This window comes from Thunnus thynnus, chromosome 7 (assembly GCF_963924715.1).
Source record: "Thunnus thynnus chromosome 7, fThuThy2.1, whole genome shotgun sequence".
NCBI classification, from domain to species: domain Eukaryota; kingdom Metazoa; phylum Chordata; class Actinopteri; order Scombriformes; family Scombridae; genus Thunnus; species Thunnus thynnus.
The window spans coordinates 20,167,773-20,184,943 of record NC_089523.1 but is presented as its reverse complement, the minus strand read 5'-3'; the positions used below and the strand labels follow the sequence as shown (position 1 = coordinate 20,184,943).

The following is a 17,171-nucleotide window of genomic DNA, read 5'->3' as shown; positions in this document are numbered from 1 at the left end:
CAAGTTGATCTCTTCATATTTGTCTGACCAACAGTCCAAAACCCAAATATATTAAGTTTACTATCACAGAAAACTACGAAAACCAGAAAATACTCATAATCAAGAAGCTGGAGCCAGCAAATGTCTAACATTTTATTGAAAAAAAATGACAAAGGTTTATGGAAATAGTTGCAGATGATGGTTTTGTCAACTGAGTGAACAGCTGATTGTTTCAGCTTTACTTGAGTTTGATCGTAAGTCACTTTGGAAATAAATTTGACAGGAGGAAGGTTAACACCTCTTGACAGGTGGACAGAAAAGCAAGTTGTATTAACGCACAAAGTTGATACAGTAATGTTTATGTAATGGTGAGAATTATACACATCAGTTTTTTAAACCTGGAAATCACCCTCTTTGGATGTTAGAATATATAATCTGATGTGATCTCAGACTGTGGCTGAGTCACCTTGTCCCTGTGCGCTCATCTCAGAGTCTGTCAGCAACTCTTTGTTATTGTCAAAACAATAGTGGCAGTTTTGTCTGGTTATCGGTCTGGGGGCTGTGAGACATGAGACCAAAATGCAGAATTAGGTACCATTCACACTAAGGCTGCAACTAATGATTATTTTCTTGATCAATGGATTAGTTGTTTGGTCCTTAAAATGTCAGAAAATGGTGAAAAAATGTCGATCACTGTTTCACAAAGCTCAAGATGTCTTCAAATGTCTTGTTTTGTCAACAACCCAAAGATCAGAATCAGAAGGGAAAATACATCTACCACAAAAGACAGGTATATGATAACTAAGATTTATAATTAAAAGTGAGATACAGTAAACATAGTAAAAATATTTTCTAAGAGAAAAGAGCTGCTGAGTTTATAAATATTGTACAAGATATTCAGTTTACTGCCATAAAAGACTAAAGAAACCAGGAAATATTCACATTTGAGAAGATGGAATCAAAGAATTTGGACATTTTTCTCTTTCTCTCTCTGACTCCGATTAATCAATTATCAAAATAGTTGGTGTTTAATTTAATAGTTGACAACTAAGTGATTAATCGACCCTCTAGGGATGCATCTAGCAGGTGACACCTGTGTGTAACTGAACCTTGTGAAAGATCATTGTGAGATTTACACATTACTTTCTGCTCTCGTGTTTTAGTGGATAGTTGACACTCGGCTCTAGTTTTCAGGTCTGCAGTTGACGTCTATTTGTTTAGTTGTTTTCTCTCTGAGCCAGCTGAGTCATTCTTCCTCTAAACGCCCGAATTTTCACTTTCCATTTCCTTTAAAAGTCGCCTGTTTTCTTACTAGCCAGCAGGTGTCGCCGCTGCGCCTCATGACTTGAGTAAATTCCCCAAAGGTTGATGGTGAAAAGATATCAAATACGTCACTTTTTGACTGGGGGCAAGTATTAAACATTCAGTGAGGTTATTGGCAGTTTGACAGCTTCAAGTATTCATGATAAAAATGAGGAATTTCCACTTTTCCCTCAGTCAGCTAGAAGCAGGGGAGGCGTATGATGCAACCAGGAGAAATATTAAAGACGCCATTAATGTGGCCATTTGGGAAAAGCTGGTTTAGGCTTAATTATTTTATAAATAAGTGGTATATGTAGGGAAGGAGCCAGATTTGAATAGTTGGAAATAGTTTTTCACACGAGACTAAAAGCAAAACTCTTCGGTTAGATTATGTAATGGAAAAAATCTCCTTCTTGGGTCACGATTTTTCTTTTTCTGGGATGAAGATGATGAATATTCAAATGAGTGAAACATGACATAAAGGTAATCAGGCGGCTGCCGTGTACCTGCCGCCTCGGTGGGGGTTTCCCGTTATGGAGGTGACGTGACGTTGAGGGGATTTCCACACACCCAGCCAGCCAATCAGCGCGAGGCTGCTTGCGGAAACACAAAACTAAGGCAAACTACGGTTCAGACACCATTTAACACATGGCTTCATCTCAGTGTAACGCCTCCACAAGGGTCAGCGCACACACGCAGAGCTGCTGTCCACTCTGAAGACTTTTTAACGAAGTTTGGACTGAAGAGAGAAAGACGTTTTAACCGAGAAAGTAAGGAGAATACCGGGATTTTTACGGTTCGACGGCGAAATTAATGGTTTTGAAGGACTCCTCGCATGCGATGAAAGGCGTTGACATTTCCAAGGGTCCCTCTGGTAGGTTTTAAGTGTTAATTTTCAGGAATTTGTGTGTGTTTCTGTATGTGCGTGCGTGTGTGTGTGTGTGTTAGAGAGCCAGAGAGAGAGAGCTGACATCACTGCAAGCATGTGATCTGTCAGCGCGGAGGAGCCAACACCCATCCCCGTGCTCAGAGCACTCCCACCCGGATCTCACTGTCACTGCTTCACCGTGAAAACTGGTTCAACATTTTTACCACCACAGCTGTATTTGTATCCTGTGCTCACTAACAGTCTGCTTCCTGTTTGTCCTTGCAGAGCGGGAGCTGCCAGACTTTGGTGAGTGTACAGTTTTGTTTTGCTTTTGTTACCTTTTGCTGTAGATAAACATGCAGTTATGTGGGATGTAAAACTACTATTTCAAAGTGTGACTTGGTGTGACCTGGTGCAGAAGCAGAAGTAGACCATCATGTGTATTCCTGCTTCCTTATCTCGTGTTTTGGTATGTCACACAAAGCTTTAGGTTAGTATGGTGGTCCAGAGATGCAAAACTCATTTAACATTCTCAAAAACAAAACAAAGAACAGCGAATTGCCTTTAAGATTGCAGCTAACTAAAACGCATTTTCATTATTAATTAATCTGCCGATTATTTTCTTGATTAATAGTCTGTATATCTGGTCTAGAAATGTCAGAAAATAATAAAATGACCATCACATTTTCCTGAAGCCCAAATTTACATAATAAAAGAGCTTGCAGTCATTGCAATAGCAGTTCAAAATCCAGATAAAATGATAAATTAATAAGACTTTAATAATTGAAGACTAAAAAACAGCACATATTCATATATGTGAAGCTGAAACCAGTGATATAAATACAATATATATTTTTTTAGGGTCTATCTGCAGTCTTGCAGACCTACACGACACGCCCACTTTACTACATGACACGCCCCCCAAACCCCAAACCCTAACCATGTCACCACTCATGCCTAAACCTAATCGATCGGGTGTGTCGTGTAGTAAAGTGAGTGTATTGTGTAGATACAGTGAGTCTGCAGATAGACCTACTTGAATTTTTGCACAGTTTTGCCATTTACAGGCAAATTTACAGGCATTGTACTTAAACAAACTCCTCTTAGAGAATTAACCATAGCGACTTAAAATTTGGTCGGTGTCATCTAAAGACCTTTGCGATGCTAAATTGCGAAGCGTTTGAGTTTTCATGGAATGCCCTTGACATTTTGTGCCGGTCACTTTCCATGTTCGGCCATGAAATAGAAAATTCCTAGGAAAGTTGCTCAGTGGCGCATGAAGCCAAAAAAGCTACTTCCCACTGCAAAGAAATGACCTGGATGAAAACATACCGCGGCCCATAGAACATGCTCACTAGAGACTCCAACTGAGATGGCTAACTTCCAGTTTATCCTTCCGGCTAACTTAAATGGGGATAAAACAATTCAATCATGTGGCTCTTTTAGACTTTCAAAATGTGATCGGACCAAATGGATCAAATTCTAATAGTGGAACGAGTCATTTTACGGGGGTTGTGACACTCAAAAAAATGTATCTGCCATTTTACAGACGCTCCTTTTCCCATGATTGTGTGCAGGAAAAATTCTTTTTGGGCCCCTATCGGACCTGGAAGTTGTAATTCCATGGTTTGGCCATTATGTCAAATTGGCTTCAAAGCCTGGTGCTGCCCCTGGAGGCTTGGTCTGAACACTACATGTCAATAACGAGTCATAGCATGACCTGCTGGCAACAGGACGTTACAGGTGCTGTACTTTTAAGCAGGTCAACCAGATCATCTCAACTTTGTTCAGGGAAATCTGAAGAGCTTCACACTGTTTTATTGTGAAACTCTTGAGTTTTCATGGAACGCTGTTATTGTGGCAAGCCCAACAATTTGCATGTTTTGTTATGAAAGAGGAAGCTGCAGGTCATTTGTGTTTGTACAGGCTGGTGTTTACTCGACAACTGATTGAAAAGGCATTTAATGTACAAATTTGTCTTTACAGGATCAGTTTAAACAGTAGAGAGGTGAAAATGTGTACAGCTGATATCAATGTTAGTAGAAAACCACTGTGTCCACATGTGTTCAGCTGCATAGGAAGTGATATTTAACTCCTCCATGCAATGTCCAGTATTCATGAAAATGTATATCCATGTCAGGCAACCTCCAGTAAATATATCGCATTAACAACTCACTTGTGAAACACCACCTACTGGCAACAGGAAGTGAAGCCTAAATTACACATAGTTCATCAAATGTATACACAATTTCCAATATGTGATCTCCAGTGCAACATACTGCACACAGGAAATAATATTTTACCTGTTCACGCAGTGTCCCATAATCCTGAAAATTCAGAGCCGCGTCAACCGACAGTAGCGATACCACGGCTGCTTGAAAACGACTTAAACAATTAATTAATCGTCAATAAATAATTGTCAAAATTATTGTTCATATTTTCTACATCATGGCTGCAGAAAATAATAGTTTTGGGTGTCACATATAGCAGATGTCAACCACAGGTCTAAATCAGCACGTGTGAGCTGATGGTAACCATAGCAACAACACCAGTGAACCACTACAAGGTCACTCTTCACAGTAACCATGAATTCAACTGACTGCAAAGTAACGTTACAATAAAATATATGTTTTATCTTCCTTATTCATTATCATATCAACACAATAATGCACTGCAAGGTGTTCTGATAAAGAAAATAAAGGACTATGTGAAGGAAATTACAATTTTAAATCCAGTATATACAAGCAAAAAGGTAAAGACTTATTACACAATACTTAACTGTGACATTAAGCATAAAACTGATCTAGAATAAATACAGAAATACTCATCACTGGATCTCGTGATCTACGTAGTTATTAAGTGGAGGCCTGAACATTAGTCACACTCATGAAATATGTGGCATTTACTGAGTGCAATAGCGCCTCTGCTATTTCTCCCCCTGAGGGTTCATGTTTTTTTTTATTCATAAAAATGTTGAACAATGTTTGTGGAAGTGGCCTTTGTTTCTAAAAACGCTGTTGGAAAACCAGAAATAAACAAACGTCAGAGGTTTTCAGAGAAATCCCATTTATCACCTGTAGAAATCACATAAAAACTCGACCTTTGCTATCATATTTACAGCTGTAGTTTTACAGTTTTATATCTTTTTATTACGATCATTTAGATGTTAGTTGCAGTTTCACTAACTTTTACTGTTTCACTAGCAACATGATGATGAATCAGTCACAACATTTGAACTGAAATAATCTCCTCAGCCAGTATTTCTTCACTTAGTTTGCCGTCTGACTCACACTATCAATATTTTATTCACAGACCTCATCCAAGAAATCATCATAGAGGACAGTGATTGGTTGGGCGCCTCCCTCCCTAGGCCTCCTCCTCCTCCTGTAGACCTCCTACGCCAGGACCACGAGATGCTCACACAGAGCTCATCGCCATCGTCCCAGCCCGTGCTGGTGGCACGAGGCACTGCGTGTCAGGTGGGTGTGTCCAAAAACATTCTTGGTTGTACTGTATTTGTATCAACATAGTCATTTGTGTTGTTTTTTGGTCTGTCTGTCTATCTCGTCTGGTTTCTACCTCAGTTAGCGGTTTCCTGTATTTGCCTGACTGACTGTTGGCAACACCCGGAGGGGGGGGTGCATGGAGTTGTTTCTTTCAGGTGTGGGTTGTGTGTGCTTCTGGAGTGAGATTGTGTTTTTCCAGTGAAGCGAGTGGCCGTTTTTCGGGGGGCAAACAGGATAAAGAAACTCTCATGAGATTTAAATCCTATAAATCTTTCATGTCAGAGTCAATTTTTCTTTGTATCAGCTTGTGAAAACAGCTGCATAATGTCTTCTGTGGCTCTGGAGGAGCTTTGTCAAGTCTGAGAAAAACACTCAAGTGATATCACTGAGGTCATTTTGGCCATGGAGATCGTGGAGTTGCATTGTGGGAAGAGCAGATCCTGCTGCACCGAGTTTGACCATTCTTTTAAGAAACTGTCTCTTGCATGTAGAGCTGCAATGATTAGTCGACTGACAGAGAATTAACAGGCAACTATTTTGATAATCAAATAATCGCTTTAGTTATTTTTTGCTTGCTTCAGATTCTCAAATGTGAGATTTTTATTGTAAACTGAATGTTTTTTGGTTTTGGGCTGCTGGTCTGACATCAACTTGGGCTGTAGGAAAATATAAAGGAAATAATCACTATTTTCTGACATTTTATTGACGAAACTAAAATTGTATTAATTGAAAAAATATTCTGCAGATTAATCGATAATGAAAATAATCCCATAGTCCCCCATTTGTATGAAAGTGCAACACTTTAGTGTCCCTTTAATGGTTTTGTATTACAGTTGTTTATATAGCGTTAGCTGCTTTTAGCTGCTTTTTTAGCTTTTATCTCAAGACTGAATGCAGAATACATTTTGAATATTAATGAAATTCCTACATTTTACATGTTAAAATGTGGCCACATAATCACCTTCATGTTTGTTTGTTTGTATTTTAATGGAACAGTAGCATAAATATGTTTACAATCCCTCAATAACAACAAGTACACATCCATTACATCCACACTCAACAGTAAATAACACAAACACTGAGATAAAACAACAAAAAACACAAAGACTCAAAGCTATTATCACCTCTTAGATAATTGAGGGGAAAAAAATAGCAACTCAATCCACTAAATCACAAATAAAAGTGGGATAAAAGCTCTGGATAGATGTGATATGTGGCAACTGAAAGCTTGTTAGTGTTAAACTCGATGGCAGAGGAAGCTACAGTTTCTGTTAGGATGTAAAAAAAAAAAAAAGGCGGCTGCAACTTCCACATAAAGGTTTATAAAGGATTGAAAGCTGGTGGAAGAAGCTGCAGTATGTGTTCGATGTTTGTTTCTGCACAGAGCAGTCAGGCCGGTCAGGCTCTTACCATAAACCACGTGGTTTACAGACAGCGGGGAGATCAGACGTGTTGTAATCTGATAAGGCTGCAGTGACGCCGTGGCCTGCACACACAGGTGATAACGTGTGCAACCGTGTGTGACAGTGTGTGAGGTTATAACAACGCCCTGAATTTGAGGTTTTCTGTGTGTAAATACAGTTTGTTCGAGGAGTCTTTGTGGCCTGTGAGAGAGGCAGACTACATCATCATGCTTGAGAGAGAGAGAGAGAGAGAGAGAGAGAGGAGGGAGGAGTGGCTGTGGACGACTTGGAGAAACTGTAATCTGACTCCCACTTTCAGTTTGCCATCCTTTCTGTTTACTAGCCAAACCCACCGGGGGTGAAAGGTCGCATTCTTCACCCTGCGCCGCTCCTCCGATTGGTCGATCCACATCAGGTTGAGCTGACTTCCTATTTCCTGTTCGCTGGCTCTGACTCTGCCAAGCCTTTTGTTTAGCTTCAGTGTTTTTAAGGCTAACAGGTATGCCCCGGCTAACACGCTCGCTGGCACACACACTGACACGCACCATCACTTTGACAACAGACATCTGTGGCTCGACAGGATATAGTGAAACATGATCTCATTCAGAGGCATCTCTGCAGCAACGCTTTACTGAGCTCTCAGCTTTTACTGCTTCACCGGTGGCAAAAGGGATCAACTTCTTTACTTCTTTGTCCCCCTGCAGGTTTGATTATTTATCTGACTTCATGCTAAAGATAGATCATTAAAACGTCCGTGTGTTTCGTGATGTTTACACGTAGCTTGTGATTTTCTGCTTTCTTTTACACCACAATTCAGGCCATCCGAGGCCTAACTTCACACATACTGATGACAGGCAGCGTAGCAGAGAGAGAAAGTAAAAGCAGCGCCCAGAGAGTGAGAGAGAGAGAGAAGTATCAAACCGTGTGTGTGTGTGTGTGTGTGTGAGTGGGAGCGGAAAAGCTGGTGGTCTGTGGTGTAACGGAACAAATAAGACACCAGAATGCAAGAGGAGGAGTCAGACAGCATGAGTTTAACTCCATCTGCTGATAGAAAGCACATGTATGTAGCTGTAGCTATGATGCAGCTTCAGTAGATGACAGACATCTGGCTTCCTGTAAAATACTTCTAATATTTGGCAGCTTATTCAACTCAAACTTACGCTCAGCTCAGATAAAACTAAGTTGATGTTGGTTTCTCATGTTAAGAGGAATTCTATCGACATTGTGGACGTTACAGCTCAGGTTGTTGTTACCTGTTACAAACATCGAGTTTGATTTACGTCCTTGTTTTGAGCAGCATGTAGTTAGTTTTTTTTTTAAAATTTCAGACACAAGTCCTGTTTTCTCTGTTGAAGGGAGGTGAAGGCTGGTCGCTGCCATCACGAGCTGCAATGATTAGTCGATTAATCAGTCGACAGACAATTAATCAGCAACTATTTTGGTTATTGAATCATTGTTTTAGTCATTTTTAAGCAAATATGGTGATATATTTGTTGCTTTTAGCTTCTCAAATGTGATGATTTTGTGCTTTTCTTTGTCATACATGATAGTCAACAGGATATATTTGGGTTTTGGACTGTTGCTCAGACAAAATAAGATGTTTAAAGATGTCACCTTGGACTCTTGGAAAATATAACAGGCATTTTCACTATTTTCAGTCATTTTATAGACAAAGTGATTAATTGATAATGAAAATAATCATTAGTTGCAGCCCTAATGCCACATTTTTATACCAGTTCTTGATTATGGTGATTTGTTGTGTTTTTGGACTCTGTTTATCAAAACCTAAAACTACTCACACATCATTGTACTTTGTATTCCAGAGTTGGTTGACCATCTGTGTCCATACGACAAATGAGTAATTGGTATGTTTTTATTTCTAAAGCCATTCTCAAATTTATTTCCCAGAGTTCATCCCAGATCAGAAGATATATGGGCAGAGACGAGAAAGAAAGTCTTCATGTTTTCTGCTCTGTCTACAAAACAAAATAAATCAGGGCTGCAACTAATCATTATTATTCATTATCAATTAATCTGATGATTATTTTCACGATAAATCGATAAATCGTTTGGTCTATAAAATGTCAGAAAACGGTAAAAAATGTTCATAACTGTTTCTCAAACCCCAAGATGACGTCCTCAAATGTTTTGTTTTGTCCCAACCAACCCCAACGATAGTCAGTTTATTATCATAGAAGACTAAATATACCAGAAATGTTCACACTGTAGAAGCTGGAATCACAGAATTTCCTAAAGAAAATGTCTCAAAACGATTAATCACTTATCAAAATAGTTGCTGATGAATTTTCTGTTGATTGACTAATCGATTAATCGACTAATCATTGCAGCTCTAAATTAAATTAGTCAATCTTATCTATCTATCTATCTATCTATCTATCTATCTATCCATCTTAACTATTTTTGGTAGAATTCAAGACCATTGTAAACTTAATTTCGTCTATTTTAGCTTTTTGTTTTGTTTTGTTTGCAACTTCTTCTGCGTCTGTCTTGGCCAGGTCTCTACCTGGTTAAATAAAGGTTAAATAATGTCAATTTGTTATATTTTTTTTCCCCCACAGCCAACGTGCACCTTCCCCCAGCTGCCGCAGCAGACGTGCACTCCCAGGGAAATGGCTCATCCTTCCCGAGGAGCCTCCTCTCACGCCAGCTCCCCTCGCCGCGGTCGTGGCTCCTCGTGTTTGCTGGCCTCCAGGAACTCCGGTGGCGTCTCCTCTCAAGGCCAGGGTGAGACGGATATGCTGGAGCGGGTTCTGGAGAAGCCCAAACTGGTGGTGGTGGAAGAGCCCAAAGAAAGAGGCATGAGATTTCGCTATGAGTGTGAGGGACGGTCAGCCGGCAGCATCCTGGGGGCGTCCGGCACAGAAACCAACAAGACTCAGCCTGCGATTGAGGTAGAGATAATCACGTCAGACTCTATACAGTTAAATTCAGTTTTCGTCTTGGACCTGAAATGGGGTTTTTACTAACTGTTTGATCGTATGTGGTGTGCACACTTGAACCCCCTATGTCGAGTGGTGTAAAAGGGTGGAGCTGGAAGGATGTGGGTTGAAAGAGTCAATCAGAAAGTCCCCACAAATCCAAGCTCAAGTGTGGTCAAAGACGGGCGGTTTATCCCCGCCCCACCCACTAACAAACATTCTTACACACTCATCTTCACCTTATGTAACCACTTTCACACATTGAAGAAGACAATCGAGAGTTGCAGAGATGTTGATGTTCTACTTTTTGTGTAATTTGAATGCAGTTATTCAGTGAACTCTTGCTTAAGATCAAGTTAATATAATGGTATTCATTTTGACAGGTTTGCCTTTTCCCGACTTTTTATTCCTCTTGATGAAATTGGTACCTCTGACACTGGAGTTTATAAAAATGCTGCTCCTGAAATGATTGTTATCTATTAAGGAAATGGTTGAAAAAGGCTTCCCAAACGTTTCAATGATAATACACAGTAAAAAGGAGACGTGAGAAATATTACTATGCTAAATATATGCACAAATAATGGCACTTAATAACATGAAGAACACACAAAAGGCTTGGATCAACAGTTTGCAATGTGTTTAAAACTTGCTGTTCTTCCTCAGGCAGAATCTTTTGCATATTTTAATATTTTGAATGTCAAATGTTCTCATTTTTGCATTTCTTTTTCTTTGTTCTCTGTGTATATAAATATATATCAGAAAAAAGACATGCTTAGAGTGTGCTGCAACATAATTTAGGCCTACATCACGTGTGATATGTTCACTGTTGCCTTGTAAACTTCTCTTTAACCCTCCTATCCTGTTTTCTCTCTTTCAGATTCAGGGTCCCATCGACCACATAAAGAAGGTCACAGTCACCGTTTCCTTGGTGACCAAGGATCCTCCACATCGGCCTCACCCCCACTGCCTCGTGGGTAAAGACTGCCCGAACGGTTCGGGAATCTGCATGGTGACAATGAACCCTCACAGCAACCGACGTCACAGGTGCACATACTGTTTTTATCTCTTGTCACATTTTTTTTTTTAGAAAATACATTTCCTCTTTTCTTTTTTCTCTTCGTCTTTCTCTTTATTCCACCGCTGAACATGTATTCCTGATCATCTCATATCATCGTACTGACAAAAATGTGTTTCAACAGCTTCTCTAACCTCGGTATCCAGTGTGTGAGGAGGAAAGAGCTGGACGTTTCACTTCAGAAGAGAAGAAGCCAGAATATCGACCCTTTTCAAAGTAGGACGAGACACACACACGTCAACAATGTTTATATTGCTTAATTTTTTCTATATATTGATCTGTCTAATAGCAATGGATGATGCAGTTTGTTGTGACTCCTCATGGCAGACATCATAATTTTGTGTCTTTTTGTCCCTCAGCTGGTCACTCAAAGGGCATTGAAGACATGGACATGAATGTGGTGCGTCTGTGTTTCCAGTGTGAGCTGGACTGGGAGGACGGCAGGAAAGACTGTCTCAACCCAGTGGTGTCCAACCCGATCTACGACAAGAGTAAGACTCACAAACACACACACACACGCTTAACGACTGTAGACCACAGTACAGTAGAAATATGTTGATGTATTTCCTGATTCTCACATGTTTGCTTGTATGTCTTTCACAGAGGCCACAACTACATCACAGCTGAAGATCAGCTGTTTGAACCAGAACAGAGGTTCCTGCATTGGCAAGACAGAGATCTACATGTTATGTGACAAAGTACAGAAAGGTGAGAGAGATAAAACATCAGTCGGTGGAGTTTTATTTGTGTCTGTTCTGCTGCCCGTGTAGAAAATATACAGAGGGTGAACAAAGGAAGCTTCAGAAAGTTGAGTACATCTTTACAGGATTTACGTCTAGGAAACATCTGGCTGAGAATTGTTCAAGACGTCTAAACTTCCAAATCTTTTTAAGGATTAATAAAATTAGGTATTTTGCATATAAAACTAGACACAAAACTTTTAATGGTTTCTCTTTAATCTCAGCTGTATTTAGAAACTGGCTTTATTGGATTTGGGGTATTTTTACTGTGTATTGTTAACTGGCAAAGTCAAGTGTAGGAAGGATTCGTGTTGTAGACTCAGTGAAGGAAGGTCAGTCAGCTACTTTACAGCCAACATCAAATGATTTCTTGAGTCACTGTGGGCTGGATTTTTTCAGGAAACAGAAAATTTTGTTTAGTTTCTGTTGACTTTTGTTTGTAATGTTATTTTTATCAGTGCAGATATCACAAGGGAGTTTTAGTCATTGACTGCTTGTTGTTTGTCTTTGCTGAGGCTGATTTCCTGTGTTTTGCGCATCATATGTCCTTTTTATATTCTTGCTGTTTGAGAGCAATAAATCAGCAACTCTTTTGGCTCGTTCCACAGCTTTAACTTTTTTTTGTGCTGCGCTTGAAAACTCATTTGTAAAACTTGTTATTTTGCAAAACTAGTAGTCAAGTTGCTCAGGGGCACCTCAGTGGTAGTAATGAGGGAGGGCCAAGCTCACTTCTCTAACCTTTAGGCAACCACTGCTCAACAATTGTGACTGTGATTTCCAGTAGTTGCTGTCTGGTGCGACAAAAATAATTTTGAGCTTCAGCTATTTGGTATTTTCGTCAGGCTTTCTGTAGAAAAGGTGTTTCTGTTATTTTGTCCACCCATTTAAAGAGCAAATCTTGTTTTATCCATAAGCTCAGATGTTGAAATGTGATTTCCTCGCTGTTGCATTCTGTGAAAGTTGACACAATATTTGGTATGGCTATAATAAATTAAGATATAAATGGCAGGTACATTCGACAACACTTGAACTTGTCATTCAAAATTGAAATTAGGATAGAAAAATAATTCTTTATTCTCTCATCAGCTTCGGCAATTTATGATTGCGTCTTGATCACAGCGACTTTCTGTGTTGTTGCTGATCCACAGATGACATAGAGATCATTTTCCGACGAGGGCAGTGGAAAGCAAACGGAGAGTTTGCCCAGACAGATGTGCACCGACAGATCGCCATTGTGTTCAAGACTCCTCCCTACCAGGACCAGGACATCACAGAGGAGGTCGATGTCAACGTCTACCTGCGTCGTCTCTCAGACCAGATGACAAGCGAGCCGGTCCCCTTCACGTACCTGCCACACAACCCAGGTGAGTCAGGACTCGACTGTAGCTCTGAGCCTGTCATCACTCTTGATGACAGTGTCTGCTAAATGACTGAAATGTACATGTTCACAGCTAATAATTTTAAGGCTATGAACCATAACAAGAAGTTAATTTAAATATTTCTGAACTTTTAAAATCTCAGATCCATATGAGGTGAAGCGGAAGAGAAAGATAAAGTCGGACATCAGCTTTAGAGACAAACCTTGTGCCACAGGTGAGGCTTGGACCTCTTTACCTTTCTTTCATTCAATGTCTTCTTTTTTTACTTTTGCTGGTATGTGTTTAGGCAGTTAGGAGGTAAACTGATGCAATGACTGCATGTATTAACAGGCCTTCTTTTTACAACAGACATTGAGTTGTCATACAGGAAATGCATAAGTGTAAATAATAACATTAATTATGGTTGTATTATGCACCAGTTATTGTGCCTGTGAATTGAACAGAGCCGTCATTAACATTATCAGTTGTACTTGTGCTTCAAAATGTCTGCCGTGAAAAAGGTCTAAGAGGAGAAAATCTTTTTCCATAAATAACTTGTATGGACAGCGATGAAGTGCTGTTATAAACCAGTTATAATGTTCCAGGTTTTAAGCAAAGTATAAACTGTACCGTCACAATGAACAGTTAGAGCGATGTTTCTACTGTATATTAATGTCAATATCTTGCATGTTACATGGATTTTCTTGCCATGCAAACATACATTTTGTTCTTACACCATCATCAAAATTGCAAAGCACATCCCTTATGATGCACAAAAGTATTGAAATAATCTTTAAATCATTTTTTTTAACAAAAAAATTGCATGTCATGATCCAAGTCCATTACCTGATAACGGACTTCTCATCATATATGTGACATGTATTTATTTCCTCAGTAACACAATCCTTTTCTTCTCGTGCAGCAGAGAGAGCACCTGCAGCAGAGCAGCCCTTCCACTTCCCGCAGGCTCAAACCATGATGCCAGACGAGAGGCTCTGTGCTGCCCCGACTACGGCCTCCGCTTTGGGGGAAATGTGTTACAACGAGCCCCAGGACCCTAACATGAGCACTGATGACCTCCTTAATCAGTTGATAGAAATGCCTGCATTATGGGAAATGTTTTCCGACCCGAACTTCACCTCGTCGATGCCCACCGGCTTTGAGCTGGGGGCCGACCTCAACTCCTCGTTTGCCAACATGGATGTGAACTTAAACCAGAACTTTGGTGTGTACCAGCCGGACTTTTCCCATTTCAGCGACGTGCAGTTCAACAGGCTTGTCACTGAGAACCAGACTCAGCCACAGTCAGAGCCACAGGACTGCCCCTCCAACGTGGTCCACGTGAAGACGGAAGAGGAGCTATGAGGACGTGATGGTCAGGATCATGTAGCACAGTTACGCACTCTTTCTGTCCACATGAAAGGAACAGTTTGACAGTGTGAGACGTGCGCTTTTTTCCACTTTCTTGCTGACAATTAGATGATATCACTCTCATGTCTGTATGCTAAATATGAAGCTGCAACCTGGAGCAGTGACTTGTTGTCACTGATTTCAACCAAGAAATAGTCTGGCACATGACTCCCTGTAAAACAACAACAGCAAGCAAACACTTGGGTTTTTATACAATGGAACAAACAAGATATTGTTAATTAGCAAGCTTTAGAGGTGCTGGTAGGTGGATTTTGTTGCCTTTGGACGCTGGTGCCAGTGTCATATTTACCATACAGACATGAGAGTTGTGTCAATCCCCAATATCTTTGTCTGACAGCCTTGCTGGTCAAGGCTTTAGCAAACAGGAGCGGGTTAACATTCCTTACTATTTGCCCGTAAATGCTGCTAGCATTAATCTTAAGGCTTACAGATCATTAGAAGGTGACTCACATTCATCATGTAGCTTAAAAAGAGAACTGATGAACTTCAACCAAGAAACAGTCTGTAACCCTCCATAAAGTGCTGTGTATTATAGTAAATCATTTGTGAAGTAAAACTAAAATGGCAGTCACGTACTGTAGGCTTGTTTTGTTTGCTTCAGTGTGATTCTGGGAAGACGACCTGACTCCCTACTAGAAGTTGTCAGCAGTAGTTAATGGATTATAGTTTTTAAAACAAAAAAAAAAATCTCAAGTAGTTTTAATCTGAGTAGTTTCACCTTTGCTCTTGTGTGTTATTAGTGTTTAATATTTAATCAACTTAAATGCAATAGAAACCAGTCCTCGTAGCCATAGTGCTGTGTGTGTCAGTTCCCTTTGTTCTGCAGTTTCACTCTTGTGCTAAGCAAGCAGATCTCGTCTCGCTGCTTGTCACAGCTCTGCCCCCTCGCTGTAGCACTGTGGTGTAAATATGTCAAAAATAAAAAATAAAATGTCAATGTCAGTCCAAGTTATTTTTGTCACGTTATTATTTTACCTGGTACTGACTTCTGCTTTTGTTACGACCTGTTGGACGTCAAAAGAAGCAAGATTGCAGAGTGACTTAAGGGACGCTTTTTAATGTGACCCGCCTACACACATTCCTAACCTGCACTATCACTTATAAAAACAATGAAACTTGGCATGTAGATGGTTTAGTACTTTTCACATCTGAAAACTCACAAGAGAATCTTGAATGACTTGTTTGCCCAACAAATTGGAGAGAAACGCTCCAGGCTCCTTCCTTGTTTGTGGTTATTGGACACCTTGTAGTTCGCTTAGTCACAGTGTCTTGACCTTGCATGAGCAACAATGCCTTTTTTCCTCTCAAAAACTTGGCCATCATTTCTTACAGTAATCCTGGCTGAGAAAAATTCTCCATTTCTTCTTTCCTCTTCATAATAGTTCAGTTTGTGTGGCCTCTGCTGAGTCAGACACTGTTTTGTAATGTGTATTGGGAAACTTGTAATACCCCTTTAGGAAATTTTACATATTGAGACATATGGGAAAATTAACACCAACGCTCAACGCCCCATTTCTCTTCATGGTGTATTTACTCTCACCAACTTTCAAATAAAGTTGTTTTAATGACTTTTGATTAAACTATTATTTCTTAGTCAATCCATGAAGTAAGTCTATAAAATTTCAGGAAGTAGAGAAAAATGTCCGTCACAAGTTCCAAGACCCTAAAAGGACATCTTCAAAGTGCTTGTTTTTTCTGACCAACAGTCCAAATTCCAAATATATACACTTTAAAATGATATAAAACAGACAAAAACTAGCAAATCCTCACATGTGGGAAGCTGTATCCAGTGAATGACATTTCTGCTTACTAAATGACCTATATTATCAAAATAGTTGCTGATTATTTCTCTGGTGGAAGAAGTATTCAGATCCTTTACTTAAGTAAAAGTACCAATACACTAATGTAAAAATACTCCATTACAAGTAAAAGTCCTGCATAAAAAATCCTACTTAAGCAAAAGCACAAGTATTAGCAGCCAAAAGTGCTTAAAGTATTAAAGTAAAAGTACTTGTTTCACTCTGACTGATATATTATTGGATTAGTCCAGTATTTCCCAACCTGAGGGTCGGGCCCCTCTAAAGGGTCACCAGATAAATATGAGGGGTCGTGAGATGATTAACAGTAGAGGAAAGAAGAAAAAACAAAGTTCTGCTTTTAGTTTTTGTAATTTTTTTCCCTTATCTTTGATTTTTGGTGAAATATTGGATCATTTGAACAGTTGCTCAAATGAAACCATGTGAGAAGTTTAGAAGGAAAAATCAATCTTTGGTGGAGCTGTTAACAACTCATAGACATCTGAAATGTGACCCTGACTAAACACTGCAAGACGTCAAAAGCCAAAAAGGTTGGAAACCACTGGTTTCATCTTTAACAATCTGTTGTATTTTAAAAGCTTGTTATACTATGCATTCTGTCAGATCTTCATCTGAAAAGTAACTAAAGCTGTCAAATAAATGTAGTGGAGTAGAAAGTACAATATTTCGCCCCGGAAATGTACCTCAAAATTGTACTTAAGTACAGTATTTGAGTTAATAGACTTAGTTAATTTCCACTGCTGCTGTCAAGTG

At 39.6% G+C, this 17,171-nt stretch overlaps 1 protein-coding gene across 3 annotated transcripts; it reads left to right on the top strand.

The window, feature by feature from the left end:
• The first annotated feature begins 1,886 nt into the window (after positions 1-1,886).
• Positions 1,887-15,543, top strand: relb (v-rel avian reticuloendotheliosis viral oncogene homolog B). 3 transcript variants are annotated; one of them, XM_067594812.1, is made up of 11 exons: positions 1,887-2,155; positions 2,435-2,455; positions 5,462-5,628; positions 9,638-9,970; positions 10,875-11,041; positions 11,197-11,288; positions 11,432-11,563; positions 11,676-11,780; positions 12,961-13,176; positions 13,334-13,405; positions 14,096-15,543. In XM_067594812.1, the coding sequence occupies exons 1-11, from the start codon at positions 2,095-2,097 to the stop codon at positions 14,533-14,535; spliced, it is 1,806 nt and encodes a 601-aa protein (XP_067450913.1). In that variant the 5' UTR covers positions 1,887-2,094; the 3' UTR covers positions 14,536-15,543. The 3 variants fall into 3 exon arrangements, with proteins under 3 accessions (XP_067450913.1, XP_067450912.1, XP_067450914.1); XM_067594811.1 differs by having other exon boundaries at positions 1,889-2,155; positions 14,093-15,543; XM_067594813.1 differs by lacking the exons at positions 1,887-2,155; positions 2,435-2,455; positions 5,462-5,628 and adding an exon at positions 7,565-7,762 and having other exon boundaries at positions 14,093-15,543.
• Positions 15,544-17,171: the final 1,628 nt, after the last annotated feature.